Source organism: Macaca mulatta, chromosome 9 (assembly GCF_049350105.2).
Source record: "Macaca mulatta isolate MMU2019108-1 chromosome 9, T2T-MMU8v2.0, whole genome shotgun sequence".
In the NCBI taxonomy this organism is placed as follows: domain Eukaryota; kingdom Metazoa; phylum Chordata; class Mammalia; order Primates; family Cercopithecidae; genus Macaca; species Macaca mulatta.
In genome coordinates, this window is record NC_133414.1 from 12,437,782 (window position 1) to 12,461,480 (window position 23,699).

Below are 23,699 nucleotides of genomic sequence, written 5' to 3' on the forward strand. Positions count from 1 at the left end.
AAATGTATAAAACAGATAAAGAAGAAATGGATTACATTTCTTACAAAAAGAGTCCAAAAGGGCCACTTGAAGTAAGAAAGCTTCTATAGGGAGTCTAAAGATGAGTCAATGTGTAAACACTGACTGTATGTATTTCAGGAATCTAACTACATGCTATTAGGCCAACCTGACCAAGTGAAATGAGTTTTATAAACTGCCCTTGTTTTCAGAAGGGCCTCCATGGTGCTGAGTATCCACCCTGTACTAAACCCCCATTTCCTGCTGGTGGTGAGTGAAGGGCGTCAGGCATAGTGGAGTGCAGCTGTGCTTAGGAATGATGCAGAGTCACCTGCACAGGGACCTCAGGCTTTTCTTTAGTGCCCCTAGAGGACAGGAGGCCCACATGCAGTCATTGGGGAAGCCAGCTGATCCCCAGGTCATGCATGCCTGAATAGCATAAAAGACTCACTGATGTGGCTGGACCTGGCCCGGCTATGGGTGTGGTGAGTTAAGGGTGTCCCTGGTGCTAGTGCCTGGGATAGGAGGCACCCAGCACTCTGTGCCAGCCACCTGCCGTCTCCTTTCTACAGAGTCCACCATGGATCACGCTGCTGTGTTCCCTTCCAGGACCATTGCCATCCATGTCCAGACTTAAATGTACCCATGGAATATTTTATTCATCTGTGTCTTTTATTTTTAAACACAAAACATCCTTAAACTGAACCATATTATTCTGTATCTTATTATTTCTGTCAATCAACATGCCTTGTAATTCTATCTATTTTAATTATTTTTGTTTAGAGACAGAGTCCCCTACTGTCACCCAGGCTAGAGTGCAGTGGTGTGATCATAGCTCCCTGAAGCCTGCATCTCCTGGGCTTAAGCAATCCTCTACCTCCCAAGTAGCTGGGACTACCGGCATGTGTCACCATGCCTGGATAATATTTTTATTTTTATTTTTTGTAAAGACAGAGTCTCAATATGTTGCCCGGGCTGGTCATGAACTCCTGGCCTCAAGCCATCCTCCCACCTCAGCCTCCCAAAGTGTTGGGATTATGGGTATGAGCCACTGTGTCCAACCCGCTCTATATTAGAATATAGAAGTCCACCTCATTCTTTCTAACCACTCCCTAGATTGCACACAACATCCATAGCACAGTTTACGTAGCCATGTGCTTATTCGTGGGCGTTTAGGTTGTTTCTGTTGCAGACATCGCTGTGATTAATGTCCATGCACCTGCCTTTGGTACACTTGGGAAGGGTTTAAACTGAACTTTAACCCCATACTCCTAAGAAATACAGTTTTACCCCCATACCCTTGATAAATACCATTTTACCTCATAACTGCTTTCAAAACTTCTAATATGTATATATACACCTTTGTCATAGAAAGTATCAATTCCTGAGAGGCAGTTGGAAAAACACTTCAGGATCAATAAGTAAAATTGGGGAGTGGGACTGTTTTCTTAGATCCCTGTTTCTCTCATTTCAGCCTTCAGATAAGGATCCACCCAGATTATCATCCTGTTTGGATGTCTCTTGATCATGATTAGCTATGTTTTGTTTTGTTTACTTGTTTTAACTGTTCACATTAGACTTGGACAGGCCTGGGTTCAAACTGATTTGACTTCTCTGAGCCTCAAGTTTCTGTATCTGAAGAATGGACATGACAATTAATAACTAACAGTGTTGTCGACCTATGGAATGTATGTGAAGTGCTAAGCAAAATGATTAAAACATAGTATGTAATAATTGGTGGCTGTTACGGAATAAATGGTAAAGTTTACAAAATAAAGTATATCCAGTAATTTCAGTATTTTGAATATTGAGGGTATTTTTAGTAACAGCTTTTTGTTTTTGGTTTATTCGTATCTTTGTCACTCATTATCTTTCCTAGGAATGAAATTACTATTTATTCACTGCCACACAATTACACATACCCATTTTAACTTTATGTTAAATTGCCATTAGAGTTTGGTCTAAGTTTGATAAATTACTAGTAATCTAAAATTTGAGGCTGGGCATGGTGGCTCACGCCCGTAATCCCAGCACTTAGGGAGGCTAATATGGGAGGATCACTTGAGGCCAGGAGTTCGAGACCAGCCTTGCCAACATGGCGAAACCCCATCCCTACTAAAAAAAGAGAAAAAAAGACTTAGCTGGGTGTGGTGGCATGCACCTGTAGGCCCAGCTATTGGGGCGCCTGAGGCAGGAGAATTGCTTCAACTCAAGAGGCGGAAGTTGCAGTGAGCTCAGATGGTGCCGCTGCACTCCAGCCTGGGCGATAGAGCCAGACTGTCTCAAAAAGAAGATGAAAGTTGTAAAAGATCTTAAAAGATGATCTGTCCCAACTCCTCATTCCCAACATGCGTAGGCTGTCTCACCATTTATTTCCCAGGTCTGCTAATTCAACAGGATACATGGTGAAAATATTCTTAATTTCCAGAGTTGTACTACCTAATTTTCTTCTATCTTCAAAGTCGTTCAGGTGATAAAATTTTTAATTATCCCCAACATAACTGGGAAAGACCTGAAAAAAAGCCGTCTTTGCTAATGCAGTGTGTTCAATTTACCCAGCACTTTGCACCAGCCCCTCACTGTCCTAAGTGTTCGTGATGGAGATGTTACAAAAGCACCCAAGCTGCTGCCCTCGTGGAATCTACAGTCCGGCACAGGAGACAAGCAGGAATGAAGTAGCATTGAGTCCGAATCTAGATTATGAGAAGGTAGCGTTTCACTAGTCCTAAGTAAGCTGATATTGACCATGTGCTCCATAAATTACTAAACTGAGAAGCAGACCTGTCACAATCCAGGGACTTCTTAGTTTTGATGCTATAAAAATATACAGTAAATAAACAAAGAGGGGAGAGTGTTTTGTAATAGGCAAAGCAGAGAACATACCAGAACATACCTTTCTTTTTCCTTTTTTCTTTTTCTTTTTTTTTTTTTTTTTTTTTTTGAGATGGAGTCTCGCTCTGTCGTCAGGCTGGAGTGCAGTGGCGCAATCTCGGCTCACTGCAACCTCCGCCTCCCGGGTTCAGGTGATTCTCCTGCCTCAGCCTTCTGAGTAGCTGGGACTACAGGCACATGACACCATACCCAGCTAATTTTTGTATTTTTAGTAGAGATGGGATTTCACCATGTTGGCCAGGATAGTCTAGATTTCTTGACCTTGTGATCCACCCTCCTCAGCCTCCCAAAGTGCTGGGATTACAGGCGTGAGCCACGAGAACATATCTTTCTAACATAAGAAATCTTTTCCCAAAATCTTGATCAAGAAAACATACTCTACAAATATAGCATTTCCTTTTTGTTCAAAGACACACATACACACACACACACACACACACACACACACGCATGCATGCACACACATAACTAGAAGGGAAAAAATTCATACAGCTTGCAGCAGGCCCTAGAGATTTAAATACCAAAACCTTTAATTTGTACCGATAATTCATATACAGCTATATGGGGTGAAAAAGGTTAATGATGGAATTTTTTTAAGTATGTTTCATTGACTATAAATGGCAGATTTGACAGTTAAAATGAAAATTGTTCCAGAAGAAACTTTAGTCAAACTAATTATTTGAGACGTTATAAGGATGTATAATTATATTCTTCACCTTTTAAAAAAAGTTTTATTACAAATGTGCTTTTAAAGAACAAGTAGAGAAATAAAAGCTGTAATTGTTCTTAATTATAGCTAACTGTAATTGCACTCAATTGCAATATGCTGAATATCACCCATGGCTAAAGAAATCCTGGCATGCAGGCAGTGCACCCACACTCATGAGATGAGGTATCGTTTTATGAATATTCTGTTATCTATAATTTAGCTCTTTTACTGTTGATTCCACTTCTGTTGGTTTTATTTTAATTTTTTTAGTGATTATAGAGATATAATTGTCATCTGTGAATGTATTGAAGGTTGTAAATTTCATCTGGGGTTGGTTCAAAATTCCCATTGCTACAGAGAAAAGATATATTGGAGATTGTTAAAATGAGAGATTTGGACATGACCCCATCATGGTTGAATACATTGAATACCCAGATTTGCATTTTCAGAGGTAAGGATGAATACCACATTTAATTTGCCCAGCATGGTCCAAGAAGCAACCTGGAAAATTTGAAAGGTCTAAAATAGCATGAGCTACCCCTCTGCAGAAAGCTCTCAGAGTAGTGTTACTTCAAATGGGTAAAATGCCCCATGAATGGAAAAATGTTCGTCTCGCTCTCTCTCCTTTATGCTCAGGACTCAAATCAAGTTCTGTTTCTGCCCATACTGCTGCTGCCCAGCCTGCCCATACAGTCAGAGGGTGGATGTTTGGCTCTGGAGTTGCCTTCTGACCCTCAGGGAACCTCACTTTGCTACTTTGCAAAATGAGGACTGATAACACTACCCTGATCCTTGTCAAAGACTGTATGAGGGGATATTTTTAAACATAAATAAATACACTGTTGGAGAAAGGAAATAGGTTCTTTAGCTTCAGGAGAAAAGAAGCATTTTATTATGTGTTTATAGCCATTGTTCAGAAAATTAAAAAATAAAAACCAACATTAACAACAACAACAAAAAGATTCTTTCAAATCATATCAGAAAAACCTTTATTTCTTTGCTATTTCCATAAGTGGCTGCTAAGAGTTTTCAACCTCATAGCCAGAGACAGCTTTGATGCAATTGTGGGTACTTTTTTTTTTTTTTTTTTTTTTGAGATGGAGTCTCGCTCTGTCACCCAGGCTGGAGTGCAGTGGCGCCATCTTGGCTCACTTCACCCTCCACCTCCCGGATTCGGTTGATTCTCCTGCCTCAGCCTCCCAAAGTGCTACAATTACAGGCAAGAACCACCATGCCTCGCCACTGGTGCATTTTTTAAAGAGAAAAATAATGCATTTAACTGAGGGGAGCCCCATGTTCTGACTGCAGGTTGGAGGTAGGCCCAGGGAGAGGGAGGTCCTCTGAGGGGCTGTGCTTTTGACCAAGGTCACTGCAGCCACACTGCTCCCTAAATGGGAGCAAATCTGTTCCTTACTTCAGGGTATCTGGGGGAGGCAAGAGAGGCTGTGTCATTAGAAATGGCTTGTGTCCCTCAAAGTCTTCATAGTACCTGGTAGGAGGAAATAATGTGGCCCCTACTTCATCACAGGCAGCAGAAATCCAGGGGCTAGGGTAGCTTATCTCTTCATCGTATCCATCAAACCACTTCATCCTGGATGGAGTCTTTCTGTGGCTATCAGAGAGCTGCTTGTTCTTCTCCCTGGTTTCTCTCTCCACCAGAACCTCCCGTGTTCCTTCTGCCCTGGTAGCTCTCACACAGACTCCTCTTTGAAGGCCGTGGCTTTGGCATTTTCCATTCTCAGAAACAGAAGGAGTATCTCTGAGACAAAAATCTTCTTCCTCTTGTCCATGTTATCTCCTTTTTCAGTCACCAATATTGGCATTGGCTGTTAGGTGAATGAAGTCCCCTGATATTTGTTTCAGCAAAAACTCCCTTTCTTCCCTCCCCAAAAGGGATGAGGTAGATAAAATCTCCTCCCATGACTTATCATTATGTATTCATTTGTGTAAGTATTTGTGGCCGTGTTTTCCCCAGGAGACAGACAGCCTCATGAAAGAGGGGGCTCATGTTTATAAAGTTTCCTGTCTAATTTCCAGCATGTAGAGATGGACACACAGTAGGAGGTACAGAAATGTGTGTTGAACAAATGAATAAATGCTAATGAATTCAATACCAATACTTGTTGGTTGATGGATTAGGCCATTAGTCAAACATCACAATTCAGGCTGGTATTTGCAGATCCCTCTTTGATCCAGAAATTATCAAGAGTAGAGAAGATTTTCTCTAATTAAGGGGACTTAGTGATATTATGCCCCTGGGAACTAATAGAAAAAAATTAGGCATTATTGTAAAATAGGCATCCTTTTAAACAAACTTATATAAAATTTTTACTTTTGGTTAATAATTATTTTGGTGTGTTTTTCCTTAAGAAGCCATGTATGAATTGCAGTGCAGTTTAGAGCATGATAATTCAGCAATATTAACTGCAGAGTTCTTTAATAAACTGATCTTCTCCCACTTGTACAAGCATAGGACTTGAAAAAAATACACTTTTTTTGGTTTGTTTTGGAGAGGTATCATTTTGTTCACAAAGCTTTAAAGAAACACAGGCCAGTGCAGTGGTTCATGCCTGTAATCCCAACACTTTGAGAGGCCAAGGTGGGCAGATAATTTGAGTTCATGCGTTTGAGACCAGCCTGGCCAACATAGTGAAAGCCCATCTCCACTAAAAAATACAAAAATTAGCCAGGCATGGTGGCATGCATTTGTAATCTCAGCTAGCTTCCTGGGAGGCCAAGGCAAGCGAATTGCTTGAACGCGGGAGGCAGAGGTTGTAGTGAGCTGAGATCGCACCACTGCACTCTAGCCTGGGCTACAGAGTGAGAATCTGTCTCAAAAAAAAAAAAGAAAAAGAAACACAAGTATATATCTCACATGGGCATTGTCTGCTTTTTTGATTTTTGCTTTGACTTTTGCTTTTCATTTCTGGGAGTACAAGTTGGTGAATGAAACTTCATGTGACATTTCTAGGCTCTGAGACTGTCTTCAAGAGCTGGTTACATTTGCAACTGCTAAAGTCTGAATGAGTGACTTTCAATGAGCAGGAATTGTTACTAACAGCCAAGTCAGTGGCTCACGTTATTTAACTGTGGTAGAATTACAGAGCATAAAGTGTACGATGATTAACATGCAAACCCAAGCCTGCATGGGGAACATCCTCATAATGCTACTAGGAGTGTCCAAGACAGGCCTCCTCTTCTTGGGTGGATTTCTAAGCTGTGTCTGAAGAGCACATTTCTGAAAGAAAAGCAAACAGAAGCCCTTCACGCTATCTCGAAATGATGGAAGGGACACCAGTGCCATGTGCACACTGGCTTCCCTTGCAGACGCCAGCCAGGACCAGATGGGCTCCTCTGCGGAGGTGATTAAGAGAAACCTTTGGCAGTTTGATTTTCAAGGCATTTGAGCACAAGGGCAGGGACAAAGGCACACACTTGTGGCTCTTTTATAGAAAGAATACTAAAATAATACGAGTAAATTGTGAGCCACATAAAATCATAGCAAGGACTCTGAACAGGACTCCCCAAGGGAAAATGAAAGATGATCAGGAAGAGGCTGTATGTGTCAGTGATTAGATTCAATGAATCTCAACTGCAGCGATGCCTCTGACAACTCAGACTGCAGACCTGCCTACTATCGGACGGAAGTGGCTTGTTCCGAGCACCGCGCAGTGCATTCCTGAGTGCTGACTAAGGGATTTGTGCGTGGAAGACCGGTTTCCCCAGGGCAGCGCCTCTCCGCAAGCCTGGCCCTGGGGCCTGTCCGGACCTCCATCCAGGCAGTGAAATCCCAAAAGTGTATGGAGTGATTTAAAGCGAAACTCCGCCTCCTGGACTTTATCATGGAACTGAGAGGTAGAGAAAGGTTCGTTCCTATGAACACAGGCTAGGCAGAAGGAACTTAGAGGAGCGCTCTTGGGAAGCTGTTCTGAAAGCAGAACCACATCTGCGAATGTAGCTGGCTCATATTGCAATCATTTCCACCCAGGAGTAGATCTGAGAGGCTGGCCTCTGTAGTGATGTAAAGTATCTCTTGTCGAACCCTAAGGTTTTCTAAGTGATGTGGTGAGCCTGTTTAAGGCATTTTGAATGTACAAACATGGGATGCCCATATTTTCTCTTAAATTACAACAATAGCTAGTATCACCTGCCTCATACAGCAGGTACCCCATAAATCTTAAGAAGAAGAAAGAAATAGAGTAGTGCAAAAGAAAGCAATGAGCATAAGAAAGGGAGGTGGGGATGGAAGCAGTTGCATGTAATACAATCACGTATTCACAGAGTCACCTCATCAGAGAGGTCTTCCAGGACCACCCTGTATAAAATTACAGCCTCTACCACCCCTGCTTTTACTTTCTACCCCGCTACCTTGCTTTATCCTTCGTAACGTATACTATGTAATGTAGGAATCAATATTCATTTGCCTGTTGGTTTTTGTCTGTCTCCCACTTCTAGAATGTGAAGTTCCTAACAATGGGGCTTTTTTTTTTTTTTTTTTTTTTTTTTTTTTTTTTTTTTTTTGAGATTCCCTGTTGCCAGGCTGGAGTGCGGTGGCATGATATCAGCTCACTGCAACCTCCACCTCCTGGGTTCAAGCGATTCTCATGCTTCAGCCTCCCAAGTAGCTGGGACTACAGGTGTGCACCACCATGTCGAGCTAATTTTTGTATTTTTAGTAGAGATGGGGTTTCACCATATTGGCCAGGAGGGTCTCGATCTCTTGACCTCGTGATCTGCCTGCCTCGGCCTCCCAAAGTGCTGGGATTATAGGCGTGCACCACTGCACCTGGCCAATGGGGCTTTTTTTTGTTGCTGTGGTTCATTTGCTATAGCAGAAGCCAGAAGGGGTGCACGAGTATACGGCATAGATAATGTATCTGTGGCTTATGCATACTCCTCTGTTGTTCACATCCTAATGAACATGTGCTCCAGAGCCAGGATGCTTGGGCTGTGTTCAAATCCTGACTCTATCTGTCATTGCCTGCGTGGCCTTGGGAAGTTACCATTTTTGTCTCATTTTTCTCGTCCTAACCATGGTTTAGTGACAATAACTACTTCATGAGGCTTTTATAAGGATTAAGTGAGTGGATGCCTGTAAATGGCCTGGAATAGTGGCTTGTGTTAAAGAAGATTCTAGTTAGTGTGAACAGTTACATGAATGTGTGCAATTGTAGATGCCGCCATGTAAGAATAATTACTTGTGTTTGTATACAGATACACACACACACACACATTTTGATGTTTTAATCATGTGAGTGAAAATCGAGAAGGAATAAAAGTAGGAGAGAAGACATAAAGGCCAAAAAGCATGAAAACAGCGATGAATGACAGGAGGGAAAATCAGAGTGAGGGGAAAGAACAGTGTCTTTAGATTTTGTTTAACAGAGAAGAAACTTTCATCTCTAAGGTGTTTGGCATTTTCCAGTGCTAAGGTTACCACACAAGAAAAAAATTAACTGTCCTGAATTAATATATGCCTTTGTAATGATATCTTTTTTTTTTTTTTTTTTTTTTTTTGGAGATGGAGTCTCGCTCTTTTTGCCCAGGCTGGAGAGCAGTGGCGCGATCTTGGCTTACTGCAACCTCTGCCTCCCAGGTTCAAGCGATTCTCCTGCCTCAGCCCCCCAAATGGCTGGGATTACAGGCATGCACCACTACATCCAGCTAATTTTTGTATTTTTGGTAGAGATGGGTTTTTCACCGTGTTGGCCAGGCTGGTCTCAAACTCCTGACCTCAGGTGATCCACCAGCCTCAGGCTACCAAAGTGTTGTGATTACAGGTGTGAGCCACTGCACCCAGCCTGTAATGATGTCTTTAAGCTAAGTTCTTGTTTATGTTTTATTTGAAAATGGATCCAAATTAAAAATGCCCACTGTTTGCCTCAAGCTGACAAAAGAGAGAAAGAGAGAAGGAGAGAAAGAGGGAGATAAAGAGAGAAAGAGAGGGAGGGAGGGAGGGGAAGAAGGAGGGAGGTAGGGAGGGAAGGAAGGAAGGGAGGGAGGGAGGCTGGAAGGAAAAAGGGAAGGGGAAGGGAGAGGAGGGGAAAAATCTGCTTGGTTGTAATACTTTCACTCTTAATTACAATAAAGAAAACCTCACACCTACAACTAGAACATTAAATCGTTTGTAGGACAGACAATAAAAATAAAATCTATTTTACCTTTTTTTTTTAAAAAAAAAAAAAAAAAGGTCTCTGTACTTTTGGGGGAAAAAATTAAAGATACCATTGGAGAAAAACATTCCAGGTCTTAAAAATATTTATCTTGCTGACACACAATTAGCATGGGGGCTCATGTCTTCTGTTTTACAGTTGTCAGCTAATTTTGGAAACTGGCAGCTGCACAGAAATAGATGGTGTGCTCTTGCTTCAACACTTCCTAAAAAAAGAACTGTTCGCATAGTTCAGGAACGGGGAAGGACAGGAGATGACGAGGGAATGTTACTGCAGACAGCTGATAAAAGCTGGCATCACGCTATGCACTGATGAATACTCTACATATTTAAAATTAAACGATTTTTTTAAGGAATGCTAAATAATCTACCGAAACTGTGTCAGACACAGGGGACACTTGTCTGCTATCTTTTCTGGGAATTTTTCCCTTCAATAAAACTCAATTTATGCTGCAACTTCAAATTTGCGGAGAGCTTTCCTGTTGGTTCAGGCTGATGATCACACCAACAATGGTGTGGTGTTACTTTGACATCTGGGACACAGAGACCCTGAAGGGGTAAAACGACTTGCCCAAGGATACACAACTTATCAAAACCAGCACCTCCCATCACCTCAGCAGAACAGTCTGCTGAGACAGTTCTTTTCCTCTGAACATATAATTGCACTTTGTAGTTTTTTGCATCCTTGTTTTCATTCAATTTTTAGTGATCTGGGCCAGGCGTGATGGCTCACACCTCTCATCCCAGCACTTTGGGAGGCTGAGGTGGGTGGATCACCTCAGGTCAAGAGTTGGAGACCAGCCTGACCAACGTGGTGAAACCGCGTCTCTACGAAAAAATACAAAAAAAAATTAGCAGAGTGTGGTGGCACATGCCTGTAATCCCAGCTACTCGGGAGACTGAGGCAAGAGAAATGCTTGATCCCAGGAGGCGGAGGTTGCAGTGAGCCAAGATCACGCCATTACACTCCAGCCTGGGTGACAGGGTGAAGCTTCCTTTAAAAAATAAATAAATCAATAAAAGACTTTTTCGTGTTCTGCTTTTCACTTGAAATCAGATTATCTTCGTAATGATCACTAAGGAAAGGAAATTAGTACAATGAAACTCCAAATACTGCTATAACTGTATCAGGCATTTTTAAAAAATGAACTTAAGAGAGTAGAATTACCAGCCAGTAGAAATGACTATTACACTCATATTTATTGAGTGTTTGGTGTGTGCTAGGCACTGAGTATTCAAAATTGTATATGAGATGTGATCTTTGACTTAGAGTTGCCTTTTTTGTTGTTGTTTTTGACATAAGATCTTGCTCTGTCACCCAGGCTGGAGAGCAGTAGAAGGAACATAGCTCACTGCAACCTTGAGCCCCTGGGCTGAAGCACTTCTCCCACCTCAGCCTCCAACGTAGCTAAGATTATAGGTGCATGTTACCATGCACACCTCATCTGTTTTGTTTTTTGTTTGTTTGTTTGTAGGAATGGGGTCTTGTTGTGTGGCCTAGACTGGTTTTGTACTCCTGGCTTCAAGCGATCCTCCTACCTCAGCCTCCCAAAGTGCTGGGATTATAGGTGTAAGCCACAGCACCCGGCCCTTAGGGGAGTTTTCAATAGTAGAAAAATGAAACGTATTCATTACTTGGTACCTTATACAGTTTCTTTCACTGGAATGTAAACACTTGGCAAGAAGGATCAGGATCTAACTTCATCTTAGTGCCTCTCAAAACATCCAGCATTGCCTGGGCTGAACGTAGATTAAGTGCAAATGAATATGTTGCATGAATAAACATTAGTCAGCAAATAAAGATGATTTACACTTAGGAAGCAATGCTAATAATGGACATTGTGCCTGTAAAAGTTCAATGAAAAATGCATGGTCTTTACGTCACCTGCTTTAAATCCCCTCAACTGACTTATGACAGAGCATAATCTAGAAGAAGCATGGGATATTCTGCTCAATTTATTTCGCTCAAGGGTTTCTTTACAAAAGGTATAAATTCATGAAAACATGTGACTAATTCAGATGACTGTTTAACAGTAGTAAACAGATAAAAACAAATAAACGGTCCCCTGAAAAGCTCCAGTGTTTGTCGATTTGCTGATCTAAAGAATGGTGACTGGATGATGAGTCCTAGCTACATTACTGCAGACAAATACAGTGGGGTTTTTTCTTTGTTTTGTCTTGTTAACTCTTGGAGCTACATGCGCCAATGAAGTCATCAGGTTTTCAGTAATCACGGACATCAAGTAGTATCTGTAACTCTCATGAAAGTTTTTAGCACATGACTGTGTAAAGCATGGTTTTCTCCTGCTGGAACTTAATACGTGATGAACATGACTTTCCCCTCGCGTCTGTCTTTTGCTTTCAAGGTAGGGCCAACACCTTTGTCTCTGAATGTGTGCTTCACTGAATAAAGTTCTGCGTTGTCTTTTGTGCATGAATCCACCCATACTCCACTATTTGGAATTTCTTTTTGTTGTTGTTGTTGTTGTTTAGAGACACAGTTTTGCTCAGTTGCCCAGAGTGGAGTGCAGTGGCACGATCACTGCTTACTGCAACCTCTGCCTCCCCGGTTCAAGCAATTCTCCTACCTCAGCCTCCCAAATAGCTGGGATTACAGGCGCCTGCCACCACACCTGGCTAATTTTTGTATTTTTAGTAGAGATGGGATTTGACCATACTGGTCAGGCTGGTCTTGGACTCCTGGCCTCAAGTGATCCACCTGCCTCGGCCTCCCAAAGTGCTGGGATTATAGTCATGAGCCACTGCACCCGGACTGGAGTTTCCTTCTTTTTTTTTTTTTTTTTAAAGGAAAAAGAACTTCGAGACATTTGTATCTAATTCAACATTAGTTTTTCTTAAGTGACTTGTCATGTTTTATCTTTTCAAAGTTTCCAACTTAGTTTTTACGGAAACAAGAATTTTTCCACACTTGTATTTCATCAATTTTACATCATGCTTAATTAAATTTAAAAATTACAGTGATTACCAGTACCATAAGCGGGTTGGGGAACGAACACAACATACTCTTGTTAAGCGTGGAGACTTAAGCAGCTGGAGCCAAAGCAAAGCAGGTGCTCTTAGGAGGCTTCAGCCTCTGTGTTTTCCTATGCAAGTAAAGGACGTTGGTCAATCAAGCAAGCTTTTGAAACAGAGGTCAATTGTGGACATTTCTATTGCAGTGGATTGTTGTTTTGTTTTGTTTTGTTTTTAAGAGAGAATGTCCCTCTGTTGCCCAGATGGAGTGGAGTGGTGTGGCACAATCATGACTCACTATAGCCTTGACCTCCTGGGCTCAAGCAGTCCTCCCACCTCAGCCTCCCAAGTAGCTAGGTTTACAAGCAGGCACCATGATACCCAGCTAATTTTTAAAATGTTTGGTAGAGACAGGGTCTCACTGTGTTGCCCTGGCTGGTCTCAAACTCCTGGGCTCAAGCCATCCTCCTGCCTCAGCCTCCCAAAGTGCTAGGATCACAGGTGTAAGCCGCTGTGCTTGACCTTACTGCGGTGGTCTCAGTTGATGACAGCTTTGTCACTAGAGGACATTCAGCATCGTCTGAGGACATGTTTGGGAGTTACAATGGGGCGGGTGGGGAGCAGTACTACCAGCATCAGTGGGTAGATGACAGGGGTGCTATTAAACATTTCTCAATGTCCAAGGTAAAGCAATGTCCAAAACAAAAGATTATCTAGCTCAAAATAATGTCAAGGTTGAGAAATGCTGCTCCACTGTGATTTAAATGGATTTATTATAATGTATGAACAACATCGTTTTAAAAGATACCAGGGGACTCATCATATTAAAATATGTATAGTCTGGAAAGCAAAACTAAAAAGTTAAAAGATTAGACTAAGTTGTATCTCAACTCTGTGCTGTTAGTGTTACTATGATCAAGCTGCAAACATAAATCTCACCCTCAAGGCCAATGAGGCCAGAAAAGTTCATTCATTCCTGATAGGATTAATAAATATTTATTGAGCATATATGTTGGTGTCAAATGACAGAAAGATAAAGGGTAAAACAAACATTTAAAAGATACTTCTATTGTAATAAATGTCCTAAGGGAAGGCTAAAGGGAGGGGTGTTTCTTAGCTGGGGTATCCACAATTCCGGATTCTGTTTGGAAAGAAAAATTTTTTATGTAGACGCTAAATTCTTCAAAGAGATGAACGTGTGTGACCTTTCAGTGGCATAGTGGACAATGTCTTCAACTCTGGTTTTGCTGAAGGAATGAAAACTTTCTCCCCAAAGCCAATTTTTATAGCAATAAAATCTGATTGTTTAATATTATATGATTACTTAGGAAATAATATTTTTATAGAAACTAAACTTATTCATTTTTTAAGGAAGTATGGCTCTGTGGGAACCACCACTTCTCCAAAGTGCCCAGGTATTTTCACAGGGAGGAAATAGGAAGAGCGAGTTCTAACAGCTGGGAGGGTCAGGGAATGTCCTTTGTTGAGAAGGAAGTCCTTTGTTTGAATTGACACAGTAGGAAAAGAAAATGTTCATTTAAAGCTGAGGCTCTTAACCAGGATTGACACATTAGATTCAGGAGGCCGATGAACCACCTACAAGTGTGTACCACAGTGTGTGTGTATGTATATATTGTTATTTTCTCTATATAAGGTGTTTGTATCTTTCATGAGATTCTTAAAGGGGTTATATGACACTAAGGAGATTATACACCATTGTTGCTAAGAATTACACCTTTAATCCCTTGGTCTAAAGTTGAGCCCTTCTCTCCTTTTAAAAGAGATCAACATAAAGCCTCTATCTCCTCCTTCTACTCATTGTTCCCTTCTCTTTCCAAAAATACATTTCTGATTGAAAGACAAGAGATGGGCTGGGTGCAGTGGTTCATATCCCAGCACTTTGGTAGGCTGTCAGATCACTTGAGGTCAGGAGCTCAAGACTAGCCTGGCCAACATGGAGAAACTCCATCTCTACTAAAAATACAAAAGTTAGCTGGACATGGTGGCACACACCTGTAATCTCAGCTACTCAGGAGGCTGAGGCACGAGAATCGCTGGAACCCAGGAGGCAGAGGTTGCAGTGAGCCGAGATCGCGCCAGTGTAATGCAGCCTGGGCAACAGAGAGAGACACTGTCTGGAAAATAAAAAGAGAAAACGAAAGACAAGAGACGGCAATTAGGACAAAGTTAGTTCTGAAATTTGTCCCTGGTCATTTTTATTAATATGCTATAGAGCCTTTCTTTAGTGACTTTTCTTTTGCGCCATTTGAATTACAGTATCTACCTTCAACAGTCCCCAATGGTAGAACTTTATAACAAAGAAATGAAAAACAGCAATTTGCTACTAAAAGAATTCCATTTTTTGCTGTCCATGTTCCTTCATAAGCTTTGGGTGACAGAGGTCAACATGAAGCAACATCCCAAAAGGAATACGTTTCTCAGAGATTCTTGGAGAGAGATCATGGGTGCTTTGTTTAACATGTAAATGTCTACAAGGTGGTTTGGGATTTGTTTCTCCTTCTATTATCCTTTTGGATGTTGTACATTTTTACATTTTAATGTTTTGAACTCAGTTGCATTCAACCACCAGAAAGTAGAGGCAGATACTTTGCACATGTATAACATTTCCATTGAAAGTAACCATTGGAATGATTAATGGGAATTAACCAGAAATGCAATTAGTCGATTTTAACTTTCTAACCACCTGCATGTATGGCATCTTCTTTCTACCTGGTACCATAATACTTATTATGTGATTAAATACATTTTTGTAATTCACCAAAATGAACTGAATCACGCTTAATCTTCTTTTTCTCCTTCCCGCAGAGAGACGGCCACAGAGTTAGCTGGGAGTCTACCAAGGTGAGCACGCTGGCTTTCCTTATTCTATGCCTGATTTCTTATAGCCACAAAGAGAAGTACTGTGCCATGTCCTCTGTAAGAGGTCTTCTCATTTTGTCTTCCTTGTGTCAGATTTTGATACCTCATACATCACTATGCAAATGCCAAAAATTATGCATGAGTCACGAATACATGATGTAACCAAGAAGTAATGAGGCTTATGTTCATAAATGACTTAGAGAGATTATTCACATTCCTTTGAAGTCGTATGGTATATTTGGAGATGTATATATGAGCTAGATATGCCATAGAAATCATAAACATGCTGCTTCCTTTATTATGCTCACGGGAATTGGCAATCGAAAAACATATTGAATTGGTTTTTTCTTCAATATATTCATTACTGTTACTGTGTTCAGGGACTTAGAGATTTATGAGAGAATCCTGATCTTGCCCTGAAGAGCTCACATCATAGTATTGATGGCATAAGTGCGGTGGAATTCTCATTGTCATCGAAATAAATACTTAGTAATATTATATCATAGAAAGAAATTAATATGTAATTGATCAATGTGTTTTATATGTAATGTATTAATGTGGTTTATATGTTTTTGTTATTTATGTCAATAATTAAATAAAACATGATTAACAGAATGCAAGCTCTAGATAACTAGCCATCAAGGATGATTACCAGCATTTAATGGAAGGGAGGGAGAAATGGAGAAAAGAAGGAAGGAAGGAGGAAAGGAGGACAGGAGAGGAGATGGAGATAAGACTAGGAAGACAGGAAGAAAGGAAGGAAGAAGGAAGAGAGGAAGGGAAGGAGAGGGGATGGGGGAGGGAAGACTGGGGAGGGAAGAAGAAAGGAAGAAAGGGAGGGAGGGAGAGAGGAAGGGGCAATAATTTAAGAGGTATTTTACTGGGCATTGCATGTATCTAGAATCTCTCCTGAGCACCAAGGATCATGCCTTTGTTTGTTATTGTTGTTGTTGTTGTTGTTATTTTTTGAGACAGAATCTCGCTCTGTCACCCAGGCTGGCGTGCAGTGGTGCAGTCTCAACTCACTGCAACCCCCGCCTCCCAGGTTCAAGCGATTCTCCTGCCTCAGCCTTCTGGGAGGCTGGGATTACAGGAGACTGCCACCGCACCTGGCTAATTTTTGTATTTTTAGTAGAGATGGGGTTTTGCCATGTTGGCCAGGCTGGTCTCATTCCTGACCTCAGGTGATTGACCTGTCTTAGCCTCCCAAAATGCTAGGATTACAGGCATGAACCACTGTGCCCAGCCACGTGTTTCTTTGTTTTTTGTTTGTTTATGTTTGTTTGTTTTAGCTGGAGTCTCCTTCTGTCACCCAGGCTGGAGCACAGTGGCATGATCTCGGCTCACTGCAAATTCCACCACTGGGTTCAAGCGATTCTCCTGCCTTAGCCTCCTGAATAGCTGGGATTACAGGCGTGCACCACCACGCCTGGCTAATTTTTGTATTTTTAGTAGAGATGGAGTTTCACCATGTTGGCCAGCTGGTCTCGAACTCCTGACCTCAGGTGATCCTCCTGCCTCAGCCTCGCAAAGTGCTGGGATTACAGGTGTGAGCCACTGTGCCCGGCCAGGTCGGATGTTTCTTAAAGAGAGGAGAAACTTACTCATCTACATGCGTAGAAGACATCAGGAGACGGGGGAAGGAGGCGGAGTCCTTGAGAAGACAAGAGGGCATGGGATCCAGGGCACAGACGGGATCAGCCTGAGAGGAGAGCCCAGGCTTCCATCTGAACAAGGATGGAAGCAGGAAAGGGCTGCATGGATTCAGAGCGGTGTGTGGGACTGGGGCCTCAGGGAGTCTCAGACATTCAGCCTAAGCATGGATGGGATTACAGGCGTGAGCCCCCGCGCCTGTCTCGTGCTTTAGTTTTTGAAGGTACTCGATAATCATGCGTGAATGTATTAATATGTCCTAGGATATTGCCTAGAAACTGTTGGAAGTAGAAATCGAGAGACTCTCAAGAACACGAAAAGCAGAGTGAGCACAGTGTTGTCATGAACAGCGCTGGAGAACAGGGGAAAGTACAAATTGTCGCCATCTGTTACCGGAGATAAGCACATTTGGTTGCTTTTTTTATGTAAAGAAAATCTTTGCTTATAGGATCATGATTAATATTGCCAAAAAAAACTGTTTACTGTGATCCAAATATTTAAATTACTGTATGTCTTCATTCTTTGGATAACGTCCCAAAGAAACATTTCCATCGTGTGCCAGTTTTCAGGGTTAAAACTGTCCGAGTGTTCTGGTCTGTGTCTCCCTGCCGAGTTTGTTTGTCTTTGTGCTTTCACTCTGGAAAAAGTCCACCCTGAAGACCTGAGTATCCCATCATGTGTGGGGAGAGAGACTGTTGTGTGTCTACCCACGTTTGTGCTGAGGAAGTTAATCCTGAAATAATGGAATGAGGAATGACTTCCAAACTTTTGTAGAGCAGCTAAGGAGTGGACCACCTCTGTTGTCAGAAGAGACCCACTCCGTGCTGTAATCACACAGATGAAAATTACTCAGATGTCTGAGAAATCACCGTCAACACCCAGAATTCTATTAAGTAGCGCTGTATTTTGAATACCAAGCAGCAATGCGTTTATTCCCCAGGAACGATCTTTTGTAGCTGGTTTATTACCCAAGGGAGAAGCTGCTCTCTCCTTAAGTTTGGTGGGTGGTATTTTGGTAATGAGCCTACTTATTCTTCTTCAGGAATTTTTGTTATTCTAATGTCGAGTCATGTAGAAAATAAACAACATGCCAACATTCCCATTCTAACTGCAATTTGCAGTCACCGCACTGCCTGGCAATAAAGGAGTGAGAAATATACATCAGTGATTTCGCAATCGTGCTTCTAATATATAGCTTCAGGTATTCTTTTGACTTCTCCAGGGGCAGTTTGAGATGTAGCCATTGATAGGTATTTCCCTTCCCCACATTAACATGAAATAATGTGATTATTTGATGATGAATCCTTCCCTTGCATCCAGATTGTTTCTTTTGCTAGTGTTTGTTTGTTTGTACAGTCTCGTAGAATTCCATCAGTTGTTTCAGCTTTCAGCCTTTTTTCAGATTTCTTCAGCCTGTCACAAGGAAAGTAAAAATTAGCCCCGAAATACCTCGGTGCTGTGGAAAACAAGGCACCTGTAGTTAGTTTGTGTGTTTGTAGGCTAATGATTAGTGGAACATGACACTGAGTTTTTTCTGCATTTAGTCATAAAAGTGCACTTACTCTGTGACGTCTAGGAAAAATGGAAAATTGCAACTCAGGCAACAGCTAACTAGTGATATGTGGCTGGGAAGGAAGATGGTGGCATTTGAGAGCAGTTTTATGGTTTGGTTTTCATTGGCCATGACTGTCTTGAAATGTTCCGAAAGGCCATTTACACTGGTTGCATAAGGGTAGAGTATTTCCACTGTCATTACCTTACATGGTACTAATTTAAAGTACCCTGGCCACTGGTGGATAATATTCTGTGAAAATGTGCACATCCTGTAGCAGTGGATTGCGTCTGGGTAGTTAAAAATGCTTTGAAGTCTAAATGAGATATGTGCCCAAGGTGCTTGAACAGGCACTAGGTTTGTTTTTCATTACTAATGATAACCTAAATGTGTTTTTGAATTCTTGCCATTGCTGAAATTAAAGCCTGGTAGTAATAAGTCACCAGAAAAAAATTAGATTATATGAGCAACATGCACTAAGCATTGTAATTATATTATAAATATTAAAACCAATGATCTTGTCAGGATTAAAACAAATATTTAAACTGGCTACATGTACTATTCATGCCGATCTCTTTATCTTGAAGTGTCCCGGAAACGGGATGTATGGAACCATTTCTTGAACTGTGAAAACAATCATTTTCAATCTTATAAATGACTCCTTGCTTTTATTTTTGCTTGTAGCAAAGGACAATTTAGCAATCTGAGCAATTGTTTTCCCCATTACAATCATGTTTTTCAAGATCTGGTTTTTAGGATGAAGGGAGTTGCGTTTCAGTAGATGCGTTTTAATTAAATCATGGTGAAACCCAACTTGTTCAAATGGAATGAGATTTCAATATAAATGCCTATAAAGAGAGAAAATTTTATTTTGGATAGCTGAGTAAATATATAAACAAGGTTTATATCAACAGAGGTTGATATAACAGAGGTTTTACTGTTTTACTGTGAGCTGCTGTTTTTGATAAAAAGGGAGCATTTTAATTCCTTGTTAACAGAGTCCACTGTTATTCAGCATAAACAGTTTAGAAAATGAAGGGATATAACAGACCTTAATAGAAGTATCTTAAGTACTGCAGTAGAGATTCACATGCTGATTCTTATACACAACACCAAAAAGTCAGGATGTTCTCTGAGGACCATGAAGTATTCGTCAATGAAGCTTAAAATAATTCGGAATATAAATCAGATGTCATCTTGTACTAGATTTTAGTATAAACCAGTGAAAGCAGGGGCCAAAAGTTAAAGTAAAGTTATAAAAGAAAAATTTAGACTTTTCCCTTGTATATTAATCCAGTAACTTGATCTCTTTTTTTTGCCTTCTGTGAGGGGGTTAGGAAACAATTCAATCTTAGCAATTGGGGAGCCCCCAATACCTAGAACACTGGCGTATACCATAGGATTATTGTTTGAGAGCCTCTACCAGGAAGACAGAACTGCCTGGTTTGCATGACTGTCAGAAAAGCCATTATACTGCCGTTTTGCATGTGAAATTCTGGTCTTAAGTCATAGATCTTTGTTATCTGAAATTTGAGCTAAACAGAATCCGTTTAATGGACGGGCGAGACTTACCTCTCCGGTTGACCATATATTTCTCAGTCATGGATGTGACAGATCAGGGAGCAATAGGCAGAAACAGTGGAAGCAAAGAGAATTCAGATCATCTCTGAGAGCTCACCTTTCTACATGGAGGGCTTTGATAGGTAACAAGGCCTCCTATTTCTCACTGTCCTCAGGACACAGTGCCATCTTCTGAAAGACTTTCAGAAATTGGGAGATAAATATGCTGGTACTTCCAGGCCAACCTCTAGAGTCATCTAGAGTCGATGGATGGATATTTCCTGTCTTCTTTATAATCCCTAAGAAATAGCAGCTCTCCCAGCTCTCCTGGGGCCCATGCCTGGCACTGTTCAGTATTGACATAGTTCATCCTCTATCGTTAATTCAACCAAGGTACAGCATGCACTAAGTATATGTCAAGCATGGTTGTAGGCTTAGCATATACTTAGTACGTGCTGTACCTTGGTTGTGGGAGAAAACAGACAGGACACCATCTCTTCTCTGAAGTGGTTCAGTGGCATGAAGAAGGTACCGATCATCCCAGTGCTATGGGGAAGTGTTTAACCCATAAAGAACTAGGAAAACATCAAAGCAAACAAAAAAACCCAAAGGATTTCAGCAGCGAGATGGGCTAGTTCTGATCAGAGGCAGTAAGGACAGCATTCTGAACCAACCTTCTGAGCAGGACTGGAGTGGGTGGGTCAGAGTGGGTGAGCACAGGCCAGGGGATTGCCCACGGAGTCCCCAGACCTTGCCACCCTCCAAACCCTCTTCTTTCAGATTCACTACGGGGCTCACAATATGAAACAAACCCACTGGCTTAAGTGACTGGTTTCCATACTTTTCACAACCCAACTTTCTCCTTCCAGTGCCCAACCATCACACAGTACCCAGACTCTGCAATCACAGCTGCAGGTGGTGAGGTGTGCTCTCTCTTCCTCCCTGCCCCAGCCCCTACTTCCTCACCTTTTCTAATGCATCTACCACTCATAGTCTGTGCTGCACAAACCTTTCTCTTACAATGTCCTTCTTTATTATTTTTCTCAGGTTGAATCCATTGAAAAGACTCTATAGTTATAGCAGGCTAAAAATGCAGGTTGAGTTTGTAGCTGTGGTTCAAGAGGTCAGAGAAGGCCCAGGGCGAATTCAGAGCCTCATTGGTCTGAGTGTGTCCCCCAGAATTCATGTGCTGAAAGCCTAATCCTCAATGTAACTCTGGGGTGGTGGGAATGAATGGGAGGTGGTGAGGTCATGAGGGTTCTGAATGGGAGGTAGTGAGGTCATGAGGGTTCTGACGTCATGAGCGGATCAATGCCACTGTAAAAAGGGCTTGTGGGGGCAGATTCACTCCCTTTCTCACTCTTCTGCCACGTGAGGACCCAATGTTTGTCTTCTCTTGCTCTTCTGCCATCTGCCATGTGAGGACCCCGTAAGAAGGCTCACACCAATGTTGATGCTTTGAGCTTGGACTTCCCAGCCTCCAGAACTGTGAGAAATGAATCTGTGTTCTTTGTCAATTACTCAGTCTGTGTGATTCTGTTATAACAGCACAAAATGGACTACAGCCAGCACCCTGGTATACCATCTGCCATCTTCATCATGTTAACAACGTGCACCTCATGCTCACAGCAACTCCAGCCATCACATGGGGACCACGTCCAACTTCTTCCATGGGACTATTTTTTAGGGGAGGAATCCCTTTTCCATGCCTGATCCCTTAGGAAGGGGACATTGGATTTCTGGTATTCTCAGCCTTTGTAATGGAAGGCGTGTTCTGTCAGCAAGGAGAAAGGTAGGAGTCAGGGTAAGGGGAGAATCGACTGTAAGTACTTAAAGAATGGCATCCATGTCAGGTAGGTGCTCTTCTTCTCCATCTGGGTAAACCCAATGGCCATTTAGCTGTGATCTTATTTAGCCCTTCAGCCACATTCAACCTAGGGACGACTTCCTCCTCCATGAAGTGTTCTCTTCATTGTAGAGACACCAAGCCCTCCAGGTTTCCCTCCTCTCTTGCTGGCCATTCTTCATCAGTCTTCTGTTATTCCTTGCCAGCTTGACCGGCCTCTGCAGGTTGAGGTGTCCCAGGGTGCCCTGGGCATTGCTCTGTTCCCCTGTGGGAAGGGAATGGAGAGAGATTTCATCTAGCTCCATGATTTTAAAGATCATCTTTATGCAGATGGTTCTCATTTGTAGATCTCTAGCCCTGACTTCTTCCTTGAGCTTCAAAGCTGAATATCCAGCTGCTAATGTGACTCTCTACTTGGAAGCGTAACCTTAAACTTGATGTGACTGGAAAAGAACTCTCGAACCCTACCTCAGCCCACCTTGTCATCATACACCGAACACTCAAAGGAGAACCTAGGGACATTTTAAAAAAAAAAAAAAAAAACACCTTTTCCTGTTTTCAGACTTAGCCGATAACTTGTTAGCTCAACTTCCAAAATGTATCTTTATTTATTTATTTTTTTTGAAATGGGTCTCACTCTGTTGCCCAGATGAAAGTTCAGTAGCATGATCATAGCACACTGCAGCCTCCAACTCCTGGGCTCAAGTGATCATCCTGTCTCAGACTCCCAAGTAGCTGGGACCACAGGTGCACATCACCACACTGGGCTAATTTTGAACATTTTTTGTGGAGATGGAGTCTTGCTATGTTACCCAAGGTGGTCTCAAACTCCGGGCCTCAAGCAGCTCTCCCACCTTGGCCTCCTAAAATGCTGGGATTACAGGCATGGGGTACCATGCCCAGCCTAAAATTTATCTTCAATTTGTCTACTTTCTCTATCTCTTTCCAAGCCACTGTAAACTCCCACCTGAACTGTTAAATGGCCCTCCAAATGGTCCTTCCCACTTCCTCTTTTGCAATTCATTCTCTACATAGAAGTCCAAATGATCTCTGAAAAGTCATCCATCAAAATATTGTTTTTTTCATAAAATCATGTAAGAGTTTCCTATTGCTTAGAATAAAATCAGCACAATGTACTTTGGTTCCAAGTGTTGCTTTTGTCTACCTCTGCAGCCTCATCGCCTGCTACTTTCTTTCTCATTTACTTTGCTTCTGACACACTGGCCTTTCTCCCCACTTACTTCCACAGAAAGTTCTCCTTTCACCACCCTATTAAGTAACCCCCCAACACACTTCTTGTCATATTTATTGTCATCTGTTTTTATTCGTTGATTTATATATGATCTGTTCCCTTCCCCTTAGCTCCAGAACAATGTTTCCCTTGCCTGTCTGGTTTATTCCTGTATTTGTAGGCCCCTGAACAGAACTGGCAGTCAATAAATGTTTGTTGAATGACTGTATGAGC

General features: G+C 41.8%; 1 protein-coding gene across 8 annotated transcripts in view; it reads left to right on the forward strand.

The window, feature by feature from the left end:
- Positions 1-23,699, forward strand: part of CELF2 (CUGBP Elav-like family member 2) — a 538,967-nt gene that overhangs the window by 106,816 nt on the left and 408,452 nt on the right. For all 8 annotated transcript variants that reach the window (XM_077945723.1, XM_028825957.2, XM_028825962.2 and 5 more), the window contains one exon: positions 15,570-15,605. In XM_077945723.1, coding sequence (XP_077801849.1) covers positions 15,570-15,605 — 36 coding nt within the window. The remainder of the gene's footprint in view (positions 1-15,569; positions 15,606-23,699) is intronic.